Source organism: Calypte anna, chromosome 5A (genome assembly GCF_003957555.1).
Source record: "Calypte anna isolate BGI_N300 chromosome 5A, bCalAnn1_v1.p, whole genome shotgun sequence".
Taxonomy (NCBI): domain Eukaryota; kingdom Metazoa; phylum Chordata; class Aves; order Apodiformes; family Trochilidae; genus Calypte; species Calypte anna.
In genome coordinates, this window is record NC_044251.1 from 4,669,068 (window position 1) to 4,688,590 (window position 19,523).

Consider the following 19,523-nt stretch of genomic DNA (forward strand, 5'->3'; position numbering starts at 1 on the left):
AACATACTTCAGAGTAGGTCTTATCTAATTGCTAATGAAGAAGGCTGGGGCTGAAAACTAGCAGGAAGCATGGGTCTCATTTTAGTAATCCTGAGAGCCCAATCACCTTCTTCTGAGAGCCTCTGCTAGGCCTTGTCATATATTTAGAGCAATTTATTTATATAAAATATATAATAAAATATAAAAAACAATGCACTGTTGGACTTCAGCAAGGCCTTTGACACCGTCTCCAACAGCATTCTCCTGGAAAAGCTGTCAGCCCACAGCTTGGACAGGGGCACTCTGTGCTGGGTTAGGAACTGGCTGGAGGGCCGGGCCCAGAGAGTGGTGCTGAACGGGGCTGCATCAAAATGGCGGCCGGTCACTAGTGGTGTCCCCCAGGGATCAGTGTTGGGCCCAGTTCTGTTTAATATCTTTATTGATGATTTAGATGGGGGGATTGAGTCCACAATTAGCAAATTCACAGATGACACTAAGCGGGGGGGGAGTGTGGATCAGCTGGAAGGCAGGACTGGAGAGTTGGGCTGATTCCAATGGGATGAGGTTCAACACAACAACCCCATGGGGAGCTCCAGGCTGGGCACAGAGTGGCAGAAAGGGACCTGGGAGTCTGGATTGCCAGGAAGCTGAACATGAGCCAGCAGTGTGCCCAGGTGGCCAAGAAGGCCAATGGCATCCTGGCCTGGATCAGGAACAGTGTGGCCAGCAGGTCCAGGGAAGGGATTCTGCCCCTGTACTCAAGTGCTGGTGAGGCCACAGCTTGAGTCCTGTGTCCAGTTCTGGGCCCCTCAGCTCAGGAAGGAGATTGAGGTGCTGGAGCAGGTCCAGAGAAGAGCAAGGAGGCTGTGAAGGGATCCAGTACAAGTCCTGTGAGGAGGGGCTGAGGGAGCTGGGGGTGTTGAGGCTGGAGAAGAGGAGGCTCAGGGGAGACCTCATCACTCTCTACAACTCCCTGAAAGGAGGTTGGAGCCAGGGGGGGGTTGGGCTCTTTTCCCAGGCAACTCTCAGCAAGACAAGAGGGCAGGGTCTCAAGTTGTGCCAGGGGAGGTTTAGGTTGGAGATTAGAAAGAATTTCTTTATGGAGAGGGTGATCAGACATTGGAATGGGCTGCCCAGGGAAGTAGTGGATTCTCCGTGTCTGGAGATATTTCAAAAGAGCCTGGATGTGGCACTCAGTGCCATGGGCTGGGAAGTGCAGCGGGAGTGGATCAAGGGTTGGACTTGATGATCTCTGAGGTCCCTTCCAACCCAGATGATTCTATGATTCTAGGATTCTATGAAATATAATGTGATGATTGATTTCTTTTTTTCCTAGGAAAGGCTTTTCAGTCTGAGATCTGAAAGTTTTGATTTTCATGACTTCTCTTAGGGATCCTTGTTATCTGCTTTCCTTAAGGGATATCTATGTAAGCAGCGCTTCCACACATGCTCCTAACCACCTCCTTACCCTCTGCAGATATCAAAACCTTCAGCTTTCCTCTCATTATTGCTAAAATCTCTGCCTTCCTGCCAACAGCCTCCACTTAGTTATGCATTACTCATCTTTAATCTGTGGCCCACCACACAGGAAAATGCAAGATAAAAGGTATCCTGATGAATGACATCTTTCTTATAATGACTGCTGCTCATTCTTACTTGCAGTTAGTTGTGAAACTTAAATGGAGAAGCTGTAGAATTCACAAACCTTGTAAAGACCTTAGGCATCCCTAACTGCACAGTGTAACAGGACTTATATCTTACAAAAAATACTCCTACCACAACAGGCATTGCCCATATACAAAATTATCTTTAAGCTTGCAATTAACATTCATATTTTGAGATATATGAATTAAGAGTGACCAGCCAGTAGGTCCAATGAACAGTCTACCTAAAAGTACAGGATTCAAATACCACCAGAGAAGGATTTTGAGAGGATCAGCATTCACTTAACACACCCTTGAAATCCAACATGTAAAAATTTAACCTTAAAAAAAGAGGTATCTAGCAGTGATTATGTGTATGTGTGTTCCCACATATGTACATACCTCATGACAGAAACAGATATGACCTTAATTGTGTACAGATCCATGCTAAGAGAGACCCATTTCTACAACCTTGTGTGTGTGGAAGAGACAAGAGCATCTGTGTCATGTATTCCAATCTTACCTGCTTTGAGATTCTCCAGGTTCCTATCTTGGAGAGCCTTTAAGTGGAATACTTTTGTAACCTGTAAGAATCAGAACAGAGATCTGTCAGTTACAGATGTAGGAGAAAAACAGCCTGGAACAAAGCACAACAGAAACACACAAGAATGTACTGCTCATAGGTCTTTTTTTGTGTTCAGTTTTTGCCTTACATAAGTAAATAATTCTGACTGAGATGACACTTGCTTGCATGACTAGGACTCCAGTGCCTGACAGAAAATAATTCCCAGCTTTTGGCATGCTGGTATTATAGCTGGTTCTTCATCTAGAAAAAGATCAGCCTACTGAAATAGCAAGAGAGTACTGAAATTCACTTTTCACTTTCACCATGGTTCTGATCTCTTCTGTTTATCACACTGAGCTGCAAAGAGAAACACTACAGCCTGGGACACTTAGTAGGCAGATCACCACATTTTTAATTAATTTGAACTTTTTCAGACCTGAAGTTTTAATTCTAAATGTGTTCCATTATAGTAATCAAGCTCCAAGATTATCAAAGCCAAGTCTTACACACTGGGGCACAGTTTCACAGCAAATTAAAGAAGAACACAGTGTTCACAGCTGTCACTAGGTAGAGCAGAGAATGTACAAGGTACTGTTCAAGAGTGGAGTTTGGCAAGGAGAAGACAAATGAACCAAAGACCCTGCACCTCAGGTAGAAATTAAAAACCTCATGGGCTAAGTCATCACATAAAGATTTTAATAAGAAAGATTTTAATAATCCGAATTCGCTTTATCGTGGGAAACATCTGCAGGCAAGGGAAGAAACAAGTAAAAGTTGTCGCTGTTCCCCTGCTGTTCCTGCACCCCTGCTTTTGGGTGCAGGAGCTCCAAGTGTGGGGTCCGGGCCCCCTCTGGTGGGCAGGAGGAGGGGAAGGTGAGGACACCTCGCTCTCCTCCAGCCCCGAGAGAGGGCGGGATTCTGCCCAAAAGAGAAGGCAAAATCGTAGGAAGTATTTTGAGGAAATTCTAGTTTATATTTTTCTCGATTCCTTGCTTAAATGGCTACAGTACCTAAAATTTCACAGATTCTCAGCACTGTCATGGTTGGAAAAGACCTCTAAAGCTCACCCTGTCCAACAGTCAGGGTGATTTCTTTCCAGATGATCTCCAATAAAATTGCTGGGTGTCAAAAACGCTGACATGAATAAAAAACTTTTTATTGAGAGAGATGTAAGTAAAGCAGCGTGCTGCAGCACGCTGGGCGGCCGGGGGGGCCGCAGCCCCACCACCGGCTCGCACCTTCAATAAGGTGAAGCCGGCCCCTTATACTTTTCACAAAGCCCTTCCCCTCAGTCTCCCATCAGTTCATCACTGGTTCCCAAACCGCGGGCTCTCCCAGCACTGGTTCGTGCTTCCCGGGCTTCTCTCTGTTGCCGATGGGAACGGTTTCACGTTTCGCGGGCTTCGCTCTGCTGCTGAGGGGAATGGTTTCACGTTACGGCTCTGTTTCGCGGGCCCCTGCAGTCGGCCCCTCCTCCTGTTTTTCTGGTTTTTGTTCCTTAAACATACACTTACAAATACACCCCAAAACAACATGATACAACAAACTATCTGAACAAACTGACCAAACAAACATTGTTAAACTGAAAGATACACTCAACAAAACAATAACCTACAATTTTAAACCCTTATTTTTCACACTGGGCAAAAGTGCAGCTCTCAAGTTTGATGCAGTTGTCCTTCTAATCATGGAATCACAGAACTATCAGAGCTGGAAGGGACCTCCAGAGATCATCAGCAAATTCACAGACGACATTAAGCTGGGGGGAGTGTGGATCAGCTGGAAGGCAGGAGGGCTCTGCAGAGGGACCTGGACAGACTGGAGAGTTGGGCTGATTCCAACGGGATGAGGTTCAACACAGCCAAGTGCCGGGTCCTGCACTTTGGCCACAACAACCCCATGCAGCGCTACAGGCTGGGGACAGAGTGGCAGAAAGGGACCTGGGAGTCTGGATTGCCAGGAAGCTGAACATGAGCCAGCAGTGTGCCCAGGTGGCCAAGAAGGCCAATGGCATCCTGGGCTGGATCAGGAACAGCGTGGCCAGCAGGTCCAGGGAAGGGATTCTGTCCCTGTACTCAGCTCTGGTGAGGCCACAGCTTGAGTCCTGTGTCCAGTTCTGGGCCCCTCAGCTCAGGAAGGAGATTGAGGTGCTGGAGCAGGTCCAGAGAGAGCAAGGAGGCTGTGAAGGGATCCAGCACAAGTCCTGTGAGGAAGGGCTGAGGGAGCTGGGGGTGTTCAGTCTGGGGAAGAGGAGGCTCAGGGGAGACCTCATCACTCTCTACAACTCCCTGAAAGGAGGTTGGAGCCAGGGGGGGTTGGGCTCTTTTCCCAGGCAACTCTCAGCAAGACAAGAGGGCAGGGTCTCAAGTTGTGCCAGGGGAGGTTTAGGTTGGATATTAGAAAGAATTTCTTTATGGAGAGGGTGATCAGACATTGGAATGGGCTGCCCAGGGAAGTAGTGGATTCTCCGTGTCTGGAGATATTTCAAAAGAGACTGGATGTGGCACTCAGTGCCATGGGCTGGGAACTGCAGTGGGAGTGGATCAAGGGTTGGACTTGATCTCTGAGGTCCCTTCCAACCCAGCCAATTCTATGATTCTATGATTCCATGATCACCTAGGCCAACTCTCCAATTAAACCAGGATCCCCTAAAGCACATTAGACAGGACTGAATCCAGGTGGGTTTTTAGTATTTCCAGACAAGGGGACTCCACAACCTCCCTGGGCAGCCTGGTCCAGTGCCTTGTCACCTTCAGAGTAAAGAAGTTTTTGTCTATTTTTAAATGGAACTCCCTGTGTTCCAGCTTGTGCCCATTTGCCCCTCATCCTGGGAACTACTGAGAAGAGTTTGGCTCCATCTTCCTTGCTCCCACCCTTTAGAGACTTTTAGATATTCACAAGGTCTCCCCTCAGCCTTCTCCTCTCCAGCTTAAAGTCCCAGCTCTCTCAGCCTTTCCTCATGAGAGAGATGCTCCAACCCACCAATCATCTCTGTTGCCCTCCTCTGGACTCAATGTTCTTTACAATTTAAAAATCCCAAAAGCTTGAGGGGGGAAACCCCAGGGTTTTTTTGGGGTTTTTTTCCCTTTGAATTTAGTTTTGTTCACATATGATTTGAGTCTTATTTCCTTGAGCAGATGACTCAGTCTCATTTAATTATCTGGGTCTTTAGATGTGTGGACATATCTATAAAGCAGGAAAGAATGTGAAATGTAATACCAAACCCACACAATTAACAAGCTGACTCATGGGAACCGATGGTACCTGGGACAACAATCAGGAGCTTTTTTTCACAAACACTCTATACAGGACATTGGCTTCTGAAGCCATGCAAACAACCTGGCAGGAGCATTGACTGTGGCTGAAAGGAATTTTGCAGCTCAGCTTCTTTCATCTTCTTCTGAACCAAGATCTTAAAGCACACACACACACAAAAAACCCAACCAACGAAACAAACAAAAAGACAAAGCCCAACTTTTTGTATAATTAACACCCACCAACAGCAAGGACGCCAACACCACGCTATGGCTGCTATACCTGGAGTATGGCACACACAGACATATGATGCCATAATGAAACTGCAGTAGGCAATACCTGAACTACACAACCCTGCCGGCCCCCCCTCCCACCTCAGCACTGGCGATATTTCGATATTTTTCGTTTCATTGCCAGCAGCGAGCACCCGACCGAAAAACCCAGGCCTTGGCACAAGGCCCCTGATGCGGGGCAGCGATGCCCCCAGTCCCCTCCTAACCCGTTGCCAGGGGCAACCGCTGGCCCCGCCCACCACCCGCCCCTCTCCCTGCGCGCTGCCTGCCGGGAAATGGAGTCTTCCCGGGCCTGCCCCACCGCGCTCTGAGCCGCGCTACCGGCAGGGCAGGGACAGCGGCACCAGACTACAGGTACCACAATGCATAGCGCGGCAGAGCCGGATGTTTTCGGGCTCTGAGAAGGGCTGAGTGACTTCCGGCTCGTAAGGCGCCGGGTGTCGCGCGGTGTCCTGGGTAGTGTAGTTTGTGCACCCGGTGATCCCTGTTAGCTGGAGGGGAGGGGCTGGATCAAAGGACTACAACTCCCATGGGGCTGTGCGTCCCCGCGGGGCGCTGTGCAGTGCTTCGCACTCTCAGTGTGTGGGGAAGAGGGGGACGGGCGGTGGGTCCGTCTCCCCTTTGCTGATCCATCACTTCGCTGTCGCGCTTCCCGGTGAAAAAAGAGCTCCGGGGCGGGGAGAATTATGGAGCTCGGAATGGTGGGGGGACAGCGCGGTGCCTGAGCGCTCCACAGGGCAGGGAGCAGGCGGCGGTCGCGCCTCCGGTTGCGCCATGGATCGCCGGTGCTATGGGTGCGCCTCCAAATTCTCTGTCTTCAAGAAAGAGGCAAGTCCGGCTTGTGCGGGGGTCCAAGCGGGAGCCCGAGGAGCCGTCCTGGGCTCCGAGATGTGCCTGTCAGGCAGTATCGTGGTGTTGTCCCCTCCGGGCTTCCTGAGTGGTGCCTGTGTCTTTATGGGCGATCACGGAAAAAAAAAAAAAAAAAAGAAAAGCAAGAAAATAAAAAAGGCACTAAATGTCATCCCTCCAACCCAATATTCGGTCCTTGTTTTGTAGGATTTTCATGTTTGCAGTTTATTCTGTAGTGGGTTGAAGTGGTGCCTGCTCCTTGTAGCAGTGATGTGCTGGTGCTCGAAGGTTCTTGAGCATCTCAGTATCTTCAGCACCAGATAATGACACAGGGAAAAAAATCACTGTAACCCCAGCGTCATTTTTAGAGCACCTTGGCATGGGCTTTTCTACAGAATACAGTGAGGCAGAGCAGTGGGGTGTTTGTGGTGAATGGGGGATGAAGCCCTCTCCTTCCCTTCTGTTTCTCTGCAGTGTGGATGCAAGAACTGTGGACGTTTGTTCTGCTCAGCCTGCCTTGGTTTCAGTGCTGTTGTTCCCCGCTGTGGAAACACCCAGCAGAAGGTGTGCAAGCCGTGCCATGGCAAACTAACTGGGTAAGACAGGAGTACTTCTTCACCCAAAGACAGGATCCTGCTTTCCTTCTTCATTTTGCATCCCAGTGTTGTGTTGCAGGTCTCTGCAGGAGAGGTGTCCCTGCCTTGCCCTTCTGCACATACTGCCTGTGTGCTGGAGTTTCAAGCCAGGCCATTACTGAGCTGCTGTTACATGAGCTGTGTGCACCTGAATAAGTAACACAGGAGCACAAGTATACACCAGAACCCTTCTCACAACCTTGTTTTTCTATGCCCTCATCCTTCTCTTGCATTTCACCTGCCTCTCTTCCTCTCTTTTCTCATATAATAAGGCATTTTCACCAGCAAGTGGGAAATTTTCTGGCTCTGATGGTGTCTAAAGGACAAGAACCCCTCATTAGCAAATATCTTCATTTCAGAATCATGGGCTCATGGAAACAGTGTGAGCTGTTGATGCTGAAAACACAGTATTCAGTCTTTGAGCTTTGAAATGATATGATTTCCTTTTACAACTCCAAAGCCATTAAAAAACAGAGCAACCTATCTCCATGTTTCTTTTGTGTTTTGGGTTTGGGTTTTGTTTGTTTGTTTGTTTTGTTTTGTTGGGGTTTTTTTCCTCATCTGTTTACGAAATATATCAGTACTATAGTGTTACAGCAGAAAAAAGTCCTCCCTGTCTGGATAGCACATAGATAATATATATTATATAGATATAATATATACATAAAATTTATATATAGTATATAATATGCATAAGCTGCAGCTCTGACAGCCACATGTATAGTTATTCTTCATGCACATAGCTTTCAGAACTGAAACCTTAGAACAGGAAAGCAGCCCAACAATGTTGCATTCATTCTTTACTGTACTGGCATTGCCACAGCACAGGTGTACCAGCAGCTGTGAGCTCTAAGAACAAATAAAAATATGCTAACTACCTGACATAAGTGTGTAGTTTAGCAGCTCTACCTGTATGCAGCAAAGTAGAAGATAGTTACACAAGATATGCTTGTGGCATGCAGCATTTAAGTGTGCTAGGAGACGTTGTTGTGATACTAGCAGTTGTATAATAGTTCTTGTAACATCTTTTTTAGCCTGTGCATTATATAATTCTGTGTTTGTTGCATGCCACAGCTCCTTTCAGGGTGTTATGCTGCATGGAAGCTAATTGCACTGAGAGCCATGCCTAACTGGTCTCTGCTCTCTGAACTGGGAGGAGGCTGTGGGAGGCAAGGGTGTTCCATCCCCTCCTCCACTGGGTCACTGGTGACCCTGTTTAATCACATCTTGTCCAGATGCAAAAGAACTGGACCAAAGGACTAGAAATGAAGTGCCCTGCTGTCCCAGCCATCTTCATGCCTTCCATAAGCTCATCTCTCTCCTTATGAGGTTATGGAAGAGGCTGGACTGGAAGGTTGAGAAACGTACAGTGATTCATCTTGAGTTGAGAGCATGGTGACTGAAGCATTGCCAGTACCTTGGGTTCAAATAAATTATTGCTTTTGTCTTTCAGAGAGGAATCTCAAAGCTGTTCTGCAAAATGGTCACCACCAGAAAACTACAAAAAGTGAGTTGCACTTGCAATAAAGGATTTGTTTCTGCTGCAGAGTAGTATTTCAGGCCCTCACTTCTCTACCTCTGTGAAGACCAGAAAAAGTGGGGTTTGTGATGGAGATACTTGCTTGTTTAGAATTTAATTAAGGATGAAGCTTTTGCTCTTTGGGTTTTCCCTTTTTTTGGGGAATGAGGTCTGTGCTTCTCAGAATAGACTCCTAGACAGCCACCTGCCTACATTTATCCATGGCTGACTGGGGTTGGCTTGGAACCAGGAACCTGGTAGTCAAATGTTCCTTGTCTCCTTGGAAATGATGGCAGGTGTGTTGTTCCTGTGAGCTATGGGAAGGAGCATAATTCCTGGTGCAGGAAGGAGTGTTTCTCTTCTGTTCTACACTGACGTTCTTCAAACAGTCTGCTGGGTTCACACAGGGAATGTTTTCATATCTCAGGGTTTAAACCTTTGTTCTCAGCTGCTGTGTCTTTTTTCCATCCTTGTCACAGGCGTGTTGCAGCTTTTGAGGCTCAGCAAAACCACCTGAAAGAGCAACAAAGGACAACTGCAAAGCCCTCAGGTCAAGAATGCTCCAGATACAGAGGGCTCTCAAAAGAGGATAGAGCTATTGCAGAGAGACTTGAGAGGCTCAGGGAGGAAAGGAAACCAAGTGAGTTGTGGAGAATACTGGAGATACGTTGGGTGGGAACACTGCTATGTGGGAAACATGGAACCTGGAGGGAGAGGGAAACATGGAACCTGGAGGGAGAGGGCTTTCAAAACCTGCCTTTTGAGGGAAATGAATTTGGACAGAGCATCCAGACTCTGCTGCCACAATGGCCAAATTCTACAGTGATTTTATAATAATGTTCCAGTTTCTTTTTGCTTATTGCCTTGAAACTGCTTCTCCATTTTGGGGCAGTATCATACCTGTAAAATCACTTTCATGTTTTCCATTGTTTGGGGTAAAGCCTATATAGAACCCAGTCAGGACAGAATGAGATTGGGGTATTTGGCCACACTCTTTTGCAGGAGGTTTCCTGTGGGTCATTGTCCTGGGCAACAGCAATCCTGTCTCTGTGGGATTGTGTTCTGTCCAGCCTTTTCTTATAGAGGAAAAAAAGGGCTCTCATCCCAGTCCACATCTGTCAGCTTCTGGGACAGCCTTGTGGTGGTTGTGGGAGAATAAACTATTTATAAAATGGTAATGTGATATGAAAAGGGAAAGAACCCACTGCAGAGTGGTGACCAGATTATTGTGGAATTTTTTCACTTGGAAAAGACCTTTGAGATCATTGATTCCAACCATCAACCCAACAGTGCCAGGTCCACCACTAAACTGTGTCCCTAAGCACCCCATCTACATGTCTTTTAAATACCTCCAGATACAGTGACTTAAACACTTCCCTGGGCAGCCAGTTCCAGTGCAATATAACTTTCTCAAAGAATTTTTCCTAATACTCAGTTTAAACCTACCCTGTTGCAAGTTGGGATTATTTTCTCTTGTCCTATTAAGTGTTGGGGGAGTATTTTAGTCTGATATGCCTAGGATTACATTAAGAGGTGTGGGACCAATGGACTGTACTGCTTAAAGGACACTTCTCTGCCTGTCCCTGGTGTCCTAAGTCAGCTGACTGCCAAACAATGTTACCCTAATATTTGCCTTATGGCTAGGAGAGAAACTCTGATCAGGCAAGGACTGGGAAGGAAGAGGTAGCAGTTAAACCTTTGGGTTTCAATAATGAGAGTAATCTCCTCCCTTGGGTTTTTCCAATTTGCAGAGTCCATCCCTACTCAGGCTGAGATTGAAGCCAGGCTGGCTGCCCTGAAGGAGGACTCCTGGGGACCTGTTCCATCCACACAGGAGATGGAGGACCGCTTGGCTGTGCTGCAGGGCAGAGATCCTCCTTCCCTGGCTCCCAGGCCTGTAAGCTCCCTCAGCTCCTCAGCCAGTAATGTATTTCAAGCTGATGCTGTAACCGGTGTCCCAGCACGTTAGCTGCTCTTCCTTCTTTGGCATTTTTGTGTCTGAGTGGCTCCCTTAAGAAATGTCCATTTCCTGATTGTGTTGTTGCTCCAGAAGCAAATGGCCAGGCTTTTCCACTTCACTGCTTCAGTTTGAATACAGTATTTTCTTCATGTCAGCTTTAGCTCTTGACTATTTTAAACAGTAGATGATGACTTTATTCTCTCAATCCATTTGTATGCCTAAATGGCCTGATATTTTTTTGGAGCTGTTTGTCTGTGGGGTTTATCAGCCCTACCTTCTAATTGTATCTTGTAGATGCTGCTGCATCCCAGCTGGGCAAGATCCTATTAATTATTCCAGAAATGGAAGCACAGAGTGGTTACTCAGAGATTGCAGAGGAATGAGTTGGATATGTGCCTTCAAAGCCTAGATGAATTATCTTTTCCCTGATCAATTGTTTCTTCATGCTGCTCTTTCAGCAGTGCTACACACCCAGCTGTTTTTATAGGCCTCAGTGAGGCTGCTGGATGGTACTGTTGAGAATGGCACTTTTTTACACTGGAGGTAGTGGCAGAGCTGGGATTGGGACCCAGCAGCGTGTGCTCCTACACATTCAGTGCTACTGCCTTATTTGCATGACTGCTTTTAGAGCTGTGTGTGTTCAGCACTTCTGAGAATGAAGCACTGAGAGTCTTATACCAGGTATCCATAAACTGAGACTCCAAGGTCAGTGGGTGCATCATTTTATGCTGCTCCCACCTGAGGGATGATCTTGGTTACCAAACTTTCTCTTTGACTGAGTCTGTCTTTTTACTCTCATTTGCCATTTCCCATGCCCTTGTTTCTTAGGTACACCAGCCTCCTGATACCAGAAGTCTGGTCCAACAGACCAATGACCTCTTAACTCAACTGTCTGAGGAAGTTGCCATTGATGAGCATTACAGACCAAGAGTCCATTCTCAAGGTACCTATTAGGGCTTCCAAAGACCCATTTCTGTCTAATAATGTATGTACTATGGTGAGAAGGCAATATGTGCCTCTCTATTTAACTTACTAGTGAGCTGAGTGTCCAGTTTGTCCTTGTCTACCCCAAAAACTCCCAAATTGACCAAGGGCAGACATCAGGCTCCATAGTGTGTTTCATTGTCTTTGTGCAAAGGCAGTTTCTTCTTCTCAGGGCTGTAGTATTCACTCTGTTTCTCTAAGGTGACCCTTCCCTGGGGAGAAGCTGTTGCTACTCCTAACACACCTGTGCTCTGCTCCAAAACATCAAATCTGAGATCCCATTATCATAGAATCATAGAATCATCTGGGTTGGAAGGGACCTCAGAGATCATCAAGTCCAACCCTTGATCCACTCCCACTGCAGTTCCCAGCCCATGGCACTGAGTGCCACATCCAGGCTCTTTTGAAATATCTCCAGACACGGAGAATCCACTACTTCCCTGGGCAGCCCATTCCAATGTCTGATCACCCTCTCCGTAAAGAAATTCTTTCTAATATCCAACCTAAACCTCCCCTGGCACAACTTGAGACCGTGCCCTCTTGTCTTGCTGAGAGTTGCCTGGGAAAAGAGCCCAACCCCCCCCTGGCTCCAACCTCCTTTCAGGGAGTTGTAGAGAGTGATGAGGTCTCCCCTGAGCCTCCTCTTCCCCAGGCTGAACACCCCCAGCTCCCTTAGCCCTTCCTCACAGGACTAGTGCTGGATCCCTTCACAGCCTCCTTGCTCTCTCTGGACCTGCTCCAGCACCTCAATCTCCTTCCTGAGCTGAGGGGCCCAGAACTGGACACAGGACTCAAGCTGTGGCCTCACCAGAGCTGAGTACAGGGACAGAATCCCTTCCCTGGACCTGCTGGCCACGCTGTTCCTGATCCAGCCCAGGATGCCATTGGCCTTCTTGGCTACCTGGGCACACTGCTGGCTCATGTTCAGCTTCCTGTCAATCCAGACTCCCAGGTCCCTTTCTGCCACTCTGTGCCCAGCCTGGAGCTCCCCATGGGGTTGTTGTGTTGAACCTCATCCTGTTGGAATCAGCCCAACTCTCCAGTCTGTCCAGGTCCCTCTGCAGAGCCCTCCTGCCTTCCAGCTGATCCACACTCCCCCCCCCCAGTTTAGTGTCATCTGTGAATTTGCTGATGATGGACTCAATCCCCTCATCTAAATCATCTATAAAGATATTAAACAGAACTAGCTGCAATGCTTTCTCTGTAACCTCACTAAAAGACAGATTAGCTCACTTTTCTTGTCTTCATGTGCATTGTGGGTCCTCCTGTGCCATGGCTTCTCCTGCTGTTGCCGAGATACAGGATGAGCAGCAAGCTGCTCTCAATTTTTCTGTGCCCAAGAAGAGTCAGCAGCATGTTCTGTGTGTCTGTTTGCAGGAGTTGGTAACCAAAGGTTGAATGATCTCAATCGGGAGAGTGAAGATTGTGTCTGCCCTGCAGATTTGGATGCAAAACAGCTGGAAGAGGAGAAGAATAAGCTGCTGGCAGAAGCTGCTGTTGAGCTGCGGGAAGAGAACACGAGGAAGGAAAAGATCCTACAAGTTGCCAAGAGACTGGCAGCACTCAGAGGAGAGGACCCAGAGAAAGGTGGGTAGAAGAACCCAATGCCAAGAGAGGAACCAAGTTTCTGGGAAAGAATAGTTTATTTTCTGAGAGGTGTTTATCCATTTAAGTCCTCTGTTCTGTGAGAAACAAAGAGATTTGGTTCTGTCTGTAAAGCTGTATGGGTTGGTTCATTGTGAAATCAGTATGCAAGATCTTGGTTGAGGGCAAAACCCAGAGCTGCAAGGCCAGACTGCTTTGTTGTGCACCCTTCCTTGAGATTATTAACCTCACCAGAGCATGCTAGAATTAAGTTTTTAAAAGCAAAGCTTTTGGTGCTGATTTTTTTCCATCCCTCTTTAGTATTAAAAAACCCCCATTAACACACTTTTTGAGGAATCCCCATCTGAGAAGGACCTGTCTGTTCCAGAGCCAGAGTGCCAAAGGAAGTTCACACTACAAAGGATTGTCTCCTGCATGTAAGTGGGCACAAGGCTTGGGGCAGGTGTGGTTACAGTCTCTTGTCTTTTACTCCTGCAGTGACACTGGAAACCTATTCACTCCCTGACAGTGATGAGGAAGTGACTGAGGAGGAAGCCATTCACAGAGTGCTGAAACAGGTCAGAAGTGGCAGCTGGGGATTTGTTTATTTTCTTCTCCATTATTCCTAGTGTATATGTTAACCTGGTGAGCCTGCAAAGGGTGTATTTCTGTTCCTGAGCAGAGTTTCATTCCTTCCCCCCCTAGTGCTTTTCTAATTCTAGCTCCCACGGGCCATTCAGCTACAATGTTTGTGTGACAACATTAATTCTAGCCTGTCACATTGTCTTTCTCACTCATGCTCAGTGTTTCTCCTTTCCAACCCCATTGTGCTGGTACTTCTTCACTTGCATAATCTTTCCCCCCCCCCCCAGCTAGAGCATGCTTCATGAAATGTGTCCTATTTAGTACAGCTTATCCCTAGATTTCCCTGTAAAAAGTCCATGAATTATATTTCAGGAAGACACAAACTTTTTGTGCTTAAGTATCTGTCTGGTTGCAGACAATATGTGTGTGGTTAGCGTGATTTTGAAGGCCTGCTGATACTGCAAAGCTGAAGCCCACTGCTGCTATAGTTCTGTTTAGACTGCTCATATCTGCCTGGTTAGCACCAGTTGTATTCAGACCTGCCTCCTGATACTGCATCAGACTAAAGAGGAGGGCTTAGAGCCTGGAATGAGGCTCCCAGCTCTGTTGGAAACAAGAGGCTTCTTGTTTTCTGTTACCAGCTAACAGAAGAAGCAGCCCTGGATGAAGCAAGTGGATTCAACATCCCTCCGGATCAGACCACCCTACCAGGACCCTCACAGGAGAACCCACATAAAAAAGCAAAGCAGAAGGTCAGTGAGCTGGTCAGGATCCCTTGAAATTGCCATATCCCAGGGTCTCAGAAGGGAACAGTTCTGCAGCAAAGGTTTGCTGTATCCTAGGCTTCATGCAGGAAACAAACCAAGGAACCAGCTTCTCCAGAGCAGAGGAGCTGAGTGGTTTCTTGCAAGGCTGACCAACCCTTAGCACAGCTCTGAGTCATTCTTCTACTTATAGAGTGAATTGCTCCCTGGGAACACAGTTCCTTTCAGGCTGGCTTTCTGCCAAGTGGCATGGTGTCCTCTGAACCCAGAGAAGTTAGCACAGACCTCACAAGATGGATATCAGGGAAGGAATTTGTAACTCACCAGTATAATTAGACCAAGAAGGCCAAGGTCTTCTGAACCAGACTAAGTGGGAGGCTTGCCAGTGCTTTCAGCATATGCAGAAGAGAACCTCTAGATGGTAATTAACTGTCTGTATTCTCATATAACATTGGAGGAAGAAATATAACATCCTATGCTCAGGATGGATTCCAGCTTATTATGAAAATACATACACCTTCTTTAAATATATTACAAGAATTAAATGGGCCTGTGACTCACAGACACCTGACATGCCTATCCCCAGAGGAAGAAATTATTTAATTGTAAGCATTATATAAAATACCCATCTCATAGGTATGCACCTTGCATTTCTGGGATTACTGATATGAAAGGTAGTGCCATCTTATTTCTGCTGTGTTAGGAAGCTGCCTTTGCCAGTATCCAGTCACTGTGTAAACCAGAAGTCAATAGAAGACCTTATGGACAGATTTAAAATTATGATTTCAGAAGATATTTTTGGCTAAATCTGTAGTAAGGACTTTTTGGCAAGTCGTGTCCTTTGTCTCCCAGTTTTCTTTCTGTAACAGGTGGAAAACAACCCTCTCACCTCTCTACTGCTTTCCCTTCCCACATAACTCCTTTCAGCAAAGCTCTTTGATCCCTTACTTACTTTTGCAGCAGGGTTTGTTTGTCACTTGGTATTGCTGTGGCACCTGCCAGAAGCTCTGGGCTTCATTTAGTGAAGGCACTAAATGAGTAAATTTCATAGACACTAAATGAGGGTGAACACCTGTTCACTTTCCAAGCAACACAGATTCATGAGTAAAGGAGTGTTTTGGGTTTTTATTAAATAATCTAGATACATGTAGAGCCAATCCTTGGGCTTTGGACAAGTTCATCTCACACAGTTTTGGTCAACAAAGAGTGAACCATTGAGGATGTGACGTTATCTTGTCCATCATGCACTACAATGAAAATCCTCTACTCTCTCTGCTGGGGTTTGAATTATTCTCTGGTTGTTTTTTGGTTTTGGTTGGTTTTTTTGTGAATTAGACCCAAGCTCTAGCCACCACAGCTCTTTCTGGGGCAGATGACAGTGAGGAGGATGAGTTACCCTGGTGCTGTATCTGCAATGAAGATGCCACCCTGCGCTGCCACGGCTGCGATGGGGACCTCTACTGCCAGCGCTGCTTTCGGTGAGTCCTGGAGGCAGATCCCAGGGAAGCTTGGCTGCTCTTATTCATTCTTCCTGTTGGGCAGCAAGCAGAGATAGTAGGAGGGAAGATTTGAGGAACCCTGAATGCTAGTAGTTAGAGAAATACTTTGTGTGATCAGTAATTATCCCAGGCTTTAGGAATTAACCGGTCACAGGCAGAATTGTTCGCTCTGAACTGTTCCCCTGCATGCTTGGGCACATTGTTTGGGTGTTGTCTGGAGCAGCTGATGGGCTGCTTTGCATGGGATGGGATAAGTGAGACTCCTATGGCTTTTTAGTATCATTGATGGGTGATGTGGGCTGGATTCCAGTAAGAAGAGAGATCAGATAGTATTTTTTCCTGAGACTTTTTTTAGGTTGAGACTCTGCAGTCATAAGCAGTCTAATAAATGCTTATTGAAATAAGCATGGACAACCCAGCAGCTATTAATCTTGGTTCTTAAACATCTGTTGCTTCATTTATGACAAAAAAAGTACCATGTCTTAGATTTGATTCATTTGAATACAAAGCTGTCCCTCACAGCTTGTATGGCTTCTCTTTTTTATGACTCTGAAGTATTGGGTAGTTGGCTGGGTTCTTAGAGTAGTGCTGAATGACATTTAAACAGCAGCATGCTAAGAATTTGGTTGAGATTGTAAAAGAGACTTTTGTGCATATTCTGTCATCTCCTGCAAATGTTTTTTGTAGAGAGATGGAAATAAGAGTGGGGGAGAACATCTGAAAATGGTAAGAAACATGTGACTGGCACTGTTAGTTGGTCAAAAGCAAAACAAACAAACTGAAATATCAGACAGCAAACATCAGTAAAATCAACAAAATCTCATCAAGCATGAGAATCAACAGCCTGGCAGGTGAGTGAGTGTATCAGTTGCAAGCTACAGATGGAAGCTTGTGTCTTTCTCAACACTGCCTATTACAGAGCATGGTTAAGAGAGCTTCCAATACACTGCATTTTAGCCACAAGTTATTTTTCAGAGTTGTGTGGAGCAGCCTGTCATTTTGACTTTTGTCACAGGAGCTGATAATGTGCCTGGGAATCACAGACACAATGCTGAAACTGAGCACCTCAGAGGTTTCTGTGGCCACCAAATACATTCAGTAGTTAGTCCAGGTGGCTGCCAGGTGGGTCCCTACAGCTAGCCTGTGGGATAGGTTTCTAGTTAGGAGCTGCTGGGAGGCATCTTGTGCAGTGGCTGAGGGTGAGCTCCTTGCATGGGTATTGACTTCTGGTTGCATTTTGTGTTTGCTTCTCAGGGAAGGCCATGATGAGTTTGACCTGAAAGACCACCACACCTCCTGCTATCGTCTTCCTTGCAAGTCAAAGTGATCACACTCTTTGTGGGCAGAAAAGGAGACAGAAAACAAGAGAAGAGAGGAGTTGGCCAGCTGGGAAGAGTCCAAGTGGATTTGCAGCCAAAACGGGTGATGTTTTGGACAGTAAAGAATGTGCTGTAATCCAAGAGATGCTTGGAGGGCTTGTGGCTTTATCCTCATCAATACCACCAGAGAAGTAGAGAGTTTGCTGTGCATAATGGAGGATGAGGAGGTGGATACGACACTATAAATACAAACAGTAAGGTAATGAGGGTAGCAGTAAAGATGTGTATTTAAGGCAGTACTGACTGGCTGATAAGTAACTTCCTGCTTTTGCTAACAGCTTATACACTGGTTCAACAGGCAGCAAAGCACTTTCCACTAAGAAAGGTGTCTGTGTTGTGATCTCATGTGTGAGGAGAACTTCCAAAGCAAAATAAAAAAATATTAACAGAGGCCTGTGGTTCAAGTCTCTCTTGGAAATACCTAATTGCCTTTCACAAAGTGTTGCCCTCTTGTAATGGTAAGTAAAGTCCAGATTCAGTGGCCTACAGAAAAAAATGAAGGACCATGAAGTCATCAAAAATGTTTCTGTGTTGTTTGGATAAAATGGAGGGGCTGCTCTGCCTTGATGGGCACTGTTGCTCATGTACTTGAAATGGAGGCTGCTTTGTGAAGTTCATCTGCTACAGATGCAGCCTTGTGATCTGCACTGGCTGTGCTGAGGTTTGATGTGGTCTTTGAGAGGTGCATGTTAGTCTGGAAGAGTTGTGCAGTAATTAGAAAGTGGGGTTTAGCTCTGTTTGGTATTTGGTCCCCTGGTAGGATCAAGATGTGACCTGTGTGATGTGTTTTACCTGGCTATGAGAGAAGCTCTGTTTACTGGGTTCATATCCCTCCCTGGAGATATGGCTGATGCAACGTGGGACTTGCCAGTGACAAAAGCGCTGAGAATTGCTTCAAATACATGACTAAACTTGCCCTAAATTGGCTTTAATATCCCATCAGTATGAGCTATTCCCAGAACTATAATGTGACTTCAGAGACAGCTTCCTAAGGTTGACAAATTCCAAAGGCAAAAAAAAAATCTAGCATTTGCCTTTGACAGGGAGTTTCCAGTGAGTCTTGCCTCTCTGGTTTGCTTCTGCCATTCCCAGATGTCTGCCCTGCCTCTTAAGGCTCTGTAGGTGAGGTGGGGAAAAAGGATTTGCCTGTGCCTCAGCCTCCCCCAGTCACAGCAAATAAATTAAACTTCTGCTGAAGAGGGGTTTGTGCTAACATGCTGGGCTGGATCAGGCCCTTCAACAGAAATCTGTATCAGAAAATGTAGAATAGTAATACTGCAGGTTAACACACTGAAAAATGCAAGTGTATCCAGCAGTGCCATCAAAAAAAAAACCAAAACCCTTTTGTTACAAAGGGATGGCAAAACCTGACTTTAATGGAGGATCTTTCTCCTGGCATTCCTTGCTTCACCAGTGCCTGTCTCTTTGGGACAGGTGGATAGGAAAACTACTGGAGCTGTTCTGATGCAAGAGCTCACAGTGAGCTCTCTGTTACACAAAAAGTAAGTAGTTACTGAGGAGTGTGCAGGAAGCTGTGATGCTCTGGCTTTGGGTAGGAATCACACTTTTTCATTGCTATTTGTCTTAGATAATCAGTCTGGTAGCAAGACAGCCCAATTCTGTCTGAGGTTAAATCCTGTGTGTTTTGCAGGATAAGATGTAAGTATCTTATTTCTCTTCTAAGACTGATCTACTCTTAGGAGCTTCAGCCTGTGTCCTTTCCAAGCAGTTAGCAGACATTTTAATTCCTGCTTTACAGCTGTTTTGTTGTTTGGTTGTTTTGGTTTTTTTTTAGTCTTAGAATTAGTTAGTGCACTACTCTCAACATTTTGAATGCTTCTTCAGCCCCAACCAAACTGACTTCATTGTGTAGTTTGGCAGCCTGTGCCTTGTAAGTCCTGCCCTGTTCACATCAGTAGTAAAGCAGGAAACAGTTTGTTTCCCAGATTGGTTTCTATGGGCTCATCCCAAGGAGCCCAGAAATGCACCCAACTCAATACCTGAAACAGAAGTTAATCATATGTGGAGGA

At 46.2% G+C, this 19,523-nt stretch overlaps 1 protein-coding gene across 1 annotated transcript; it reads left to right on the forward strand.

The window, feature by feature from the left end:
* The first annotated feature begins 6,284 nt into the window (after positions 1-6,284).
* Positions 6,285-17,880, forward strand: ZFYVE19 (zinc finger FYVE-type containing 19). The gene is made up of 11 exons (XM_008500425.2): positions 6,285-6,563; positions 7,059-7,180; positions 8,673-8,726; positions 9,218-9,378; positions 10,490-10,635; positions 11,527-11,641; positions 13,060-13,269; positions 13,765-13,844; positions 14,493-14,603; positions 15,951-16,093; positions 17,369-17,880. The coding sequence occupies exons 1-11, from the start codon at positions 6,510-6,512 to the stop codon at positions 17,439-17,441; spliced, it is 1,269 nt and encodes a 422-aa protein (XP_008498647.1). The 5' UTR covers positions 6,285-6,509; the 3' UTR covers positions 17,442-17,880.
* Positions 17,881-19,523: the final 1,643 nt, after the last annotated feature.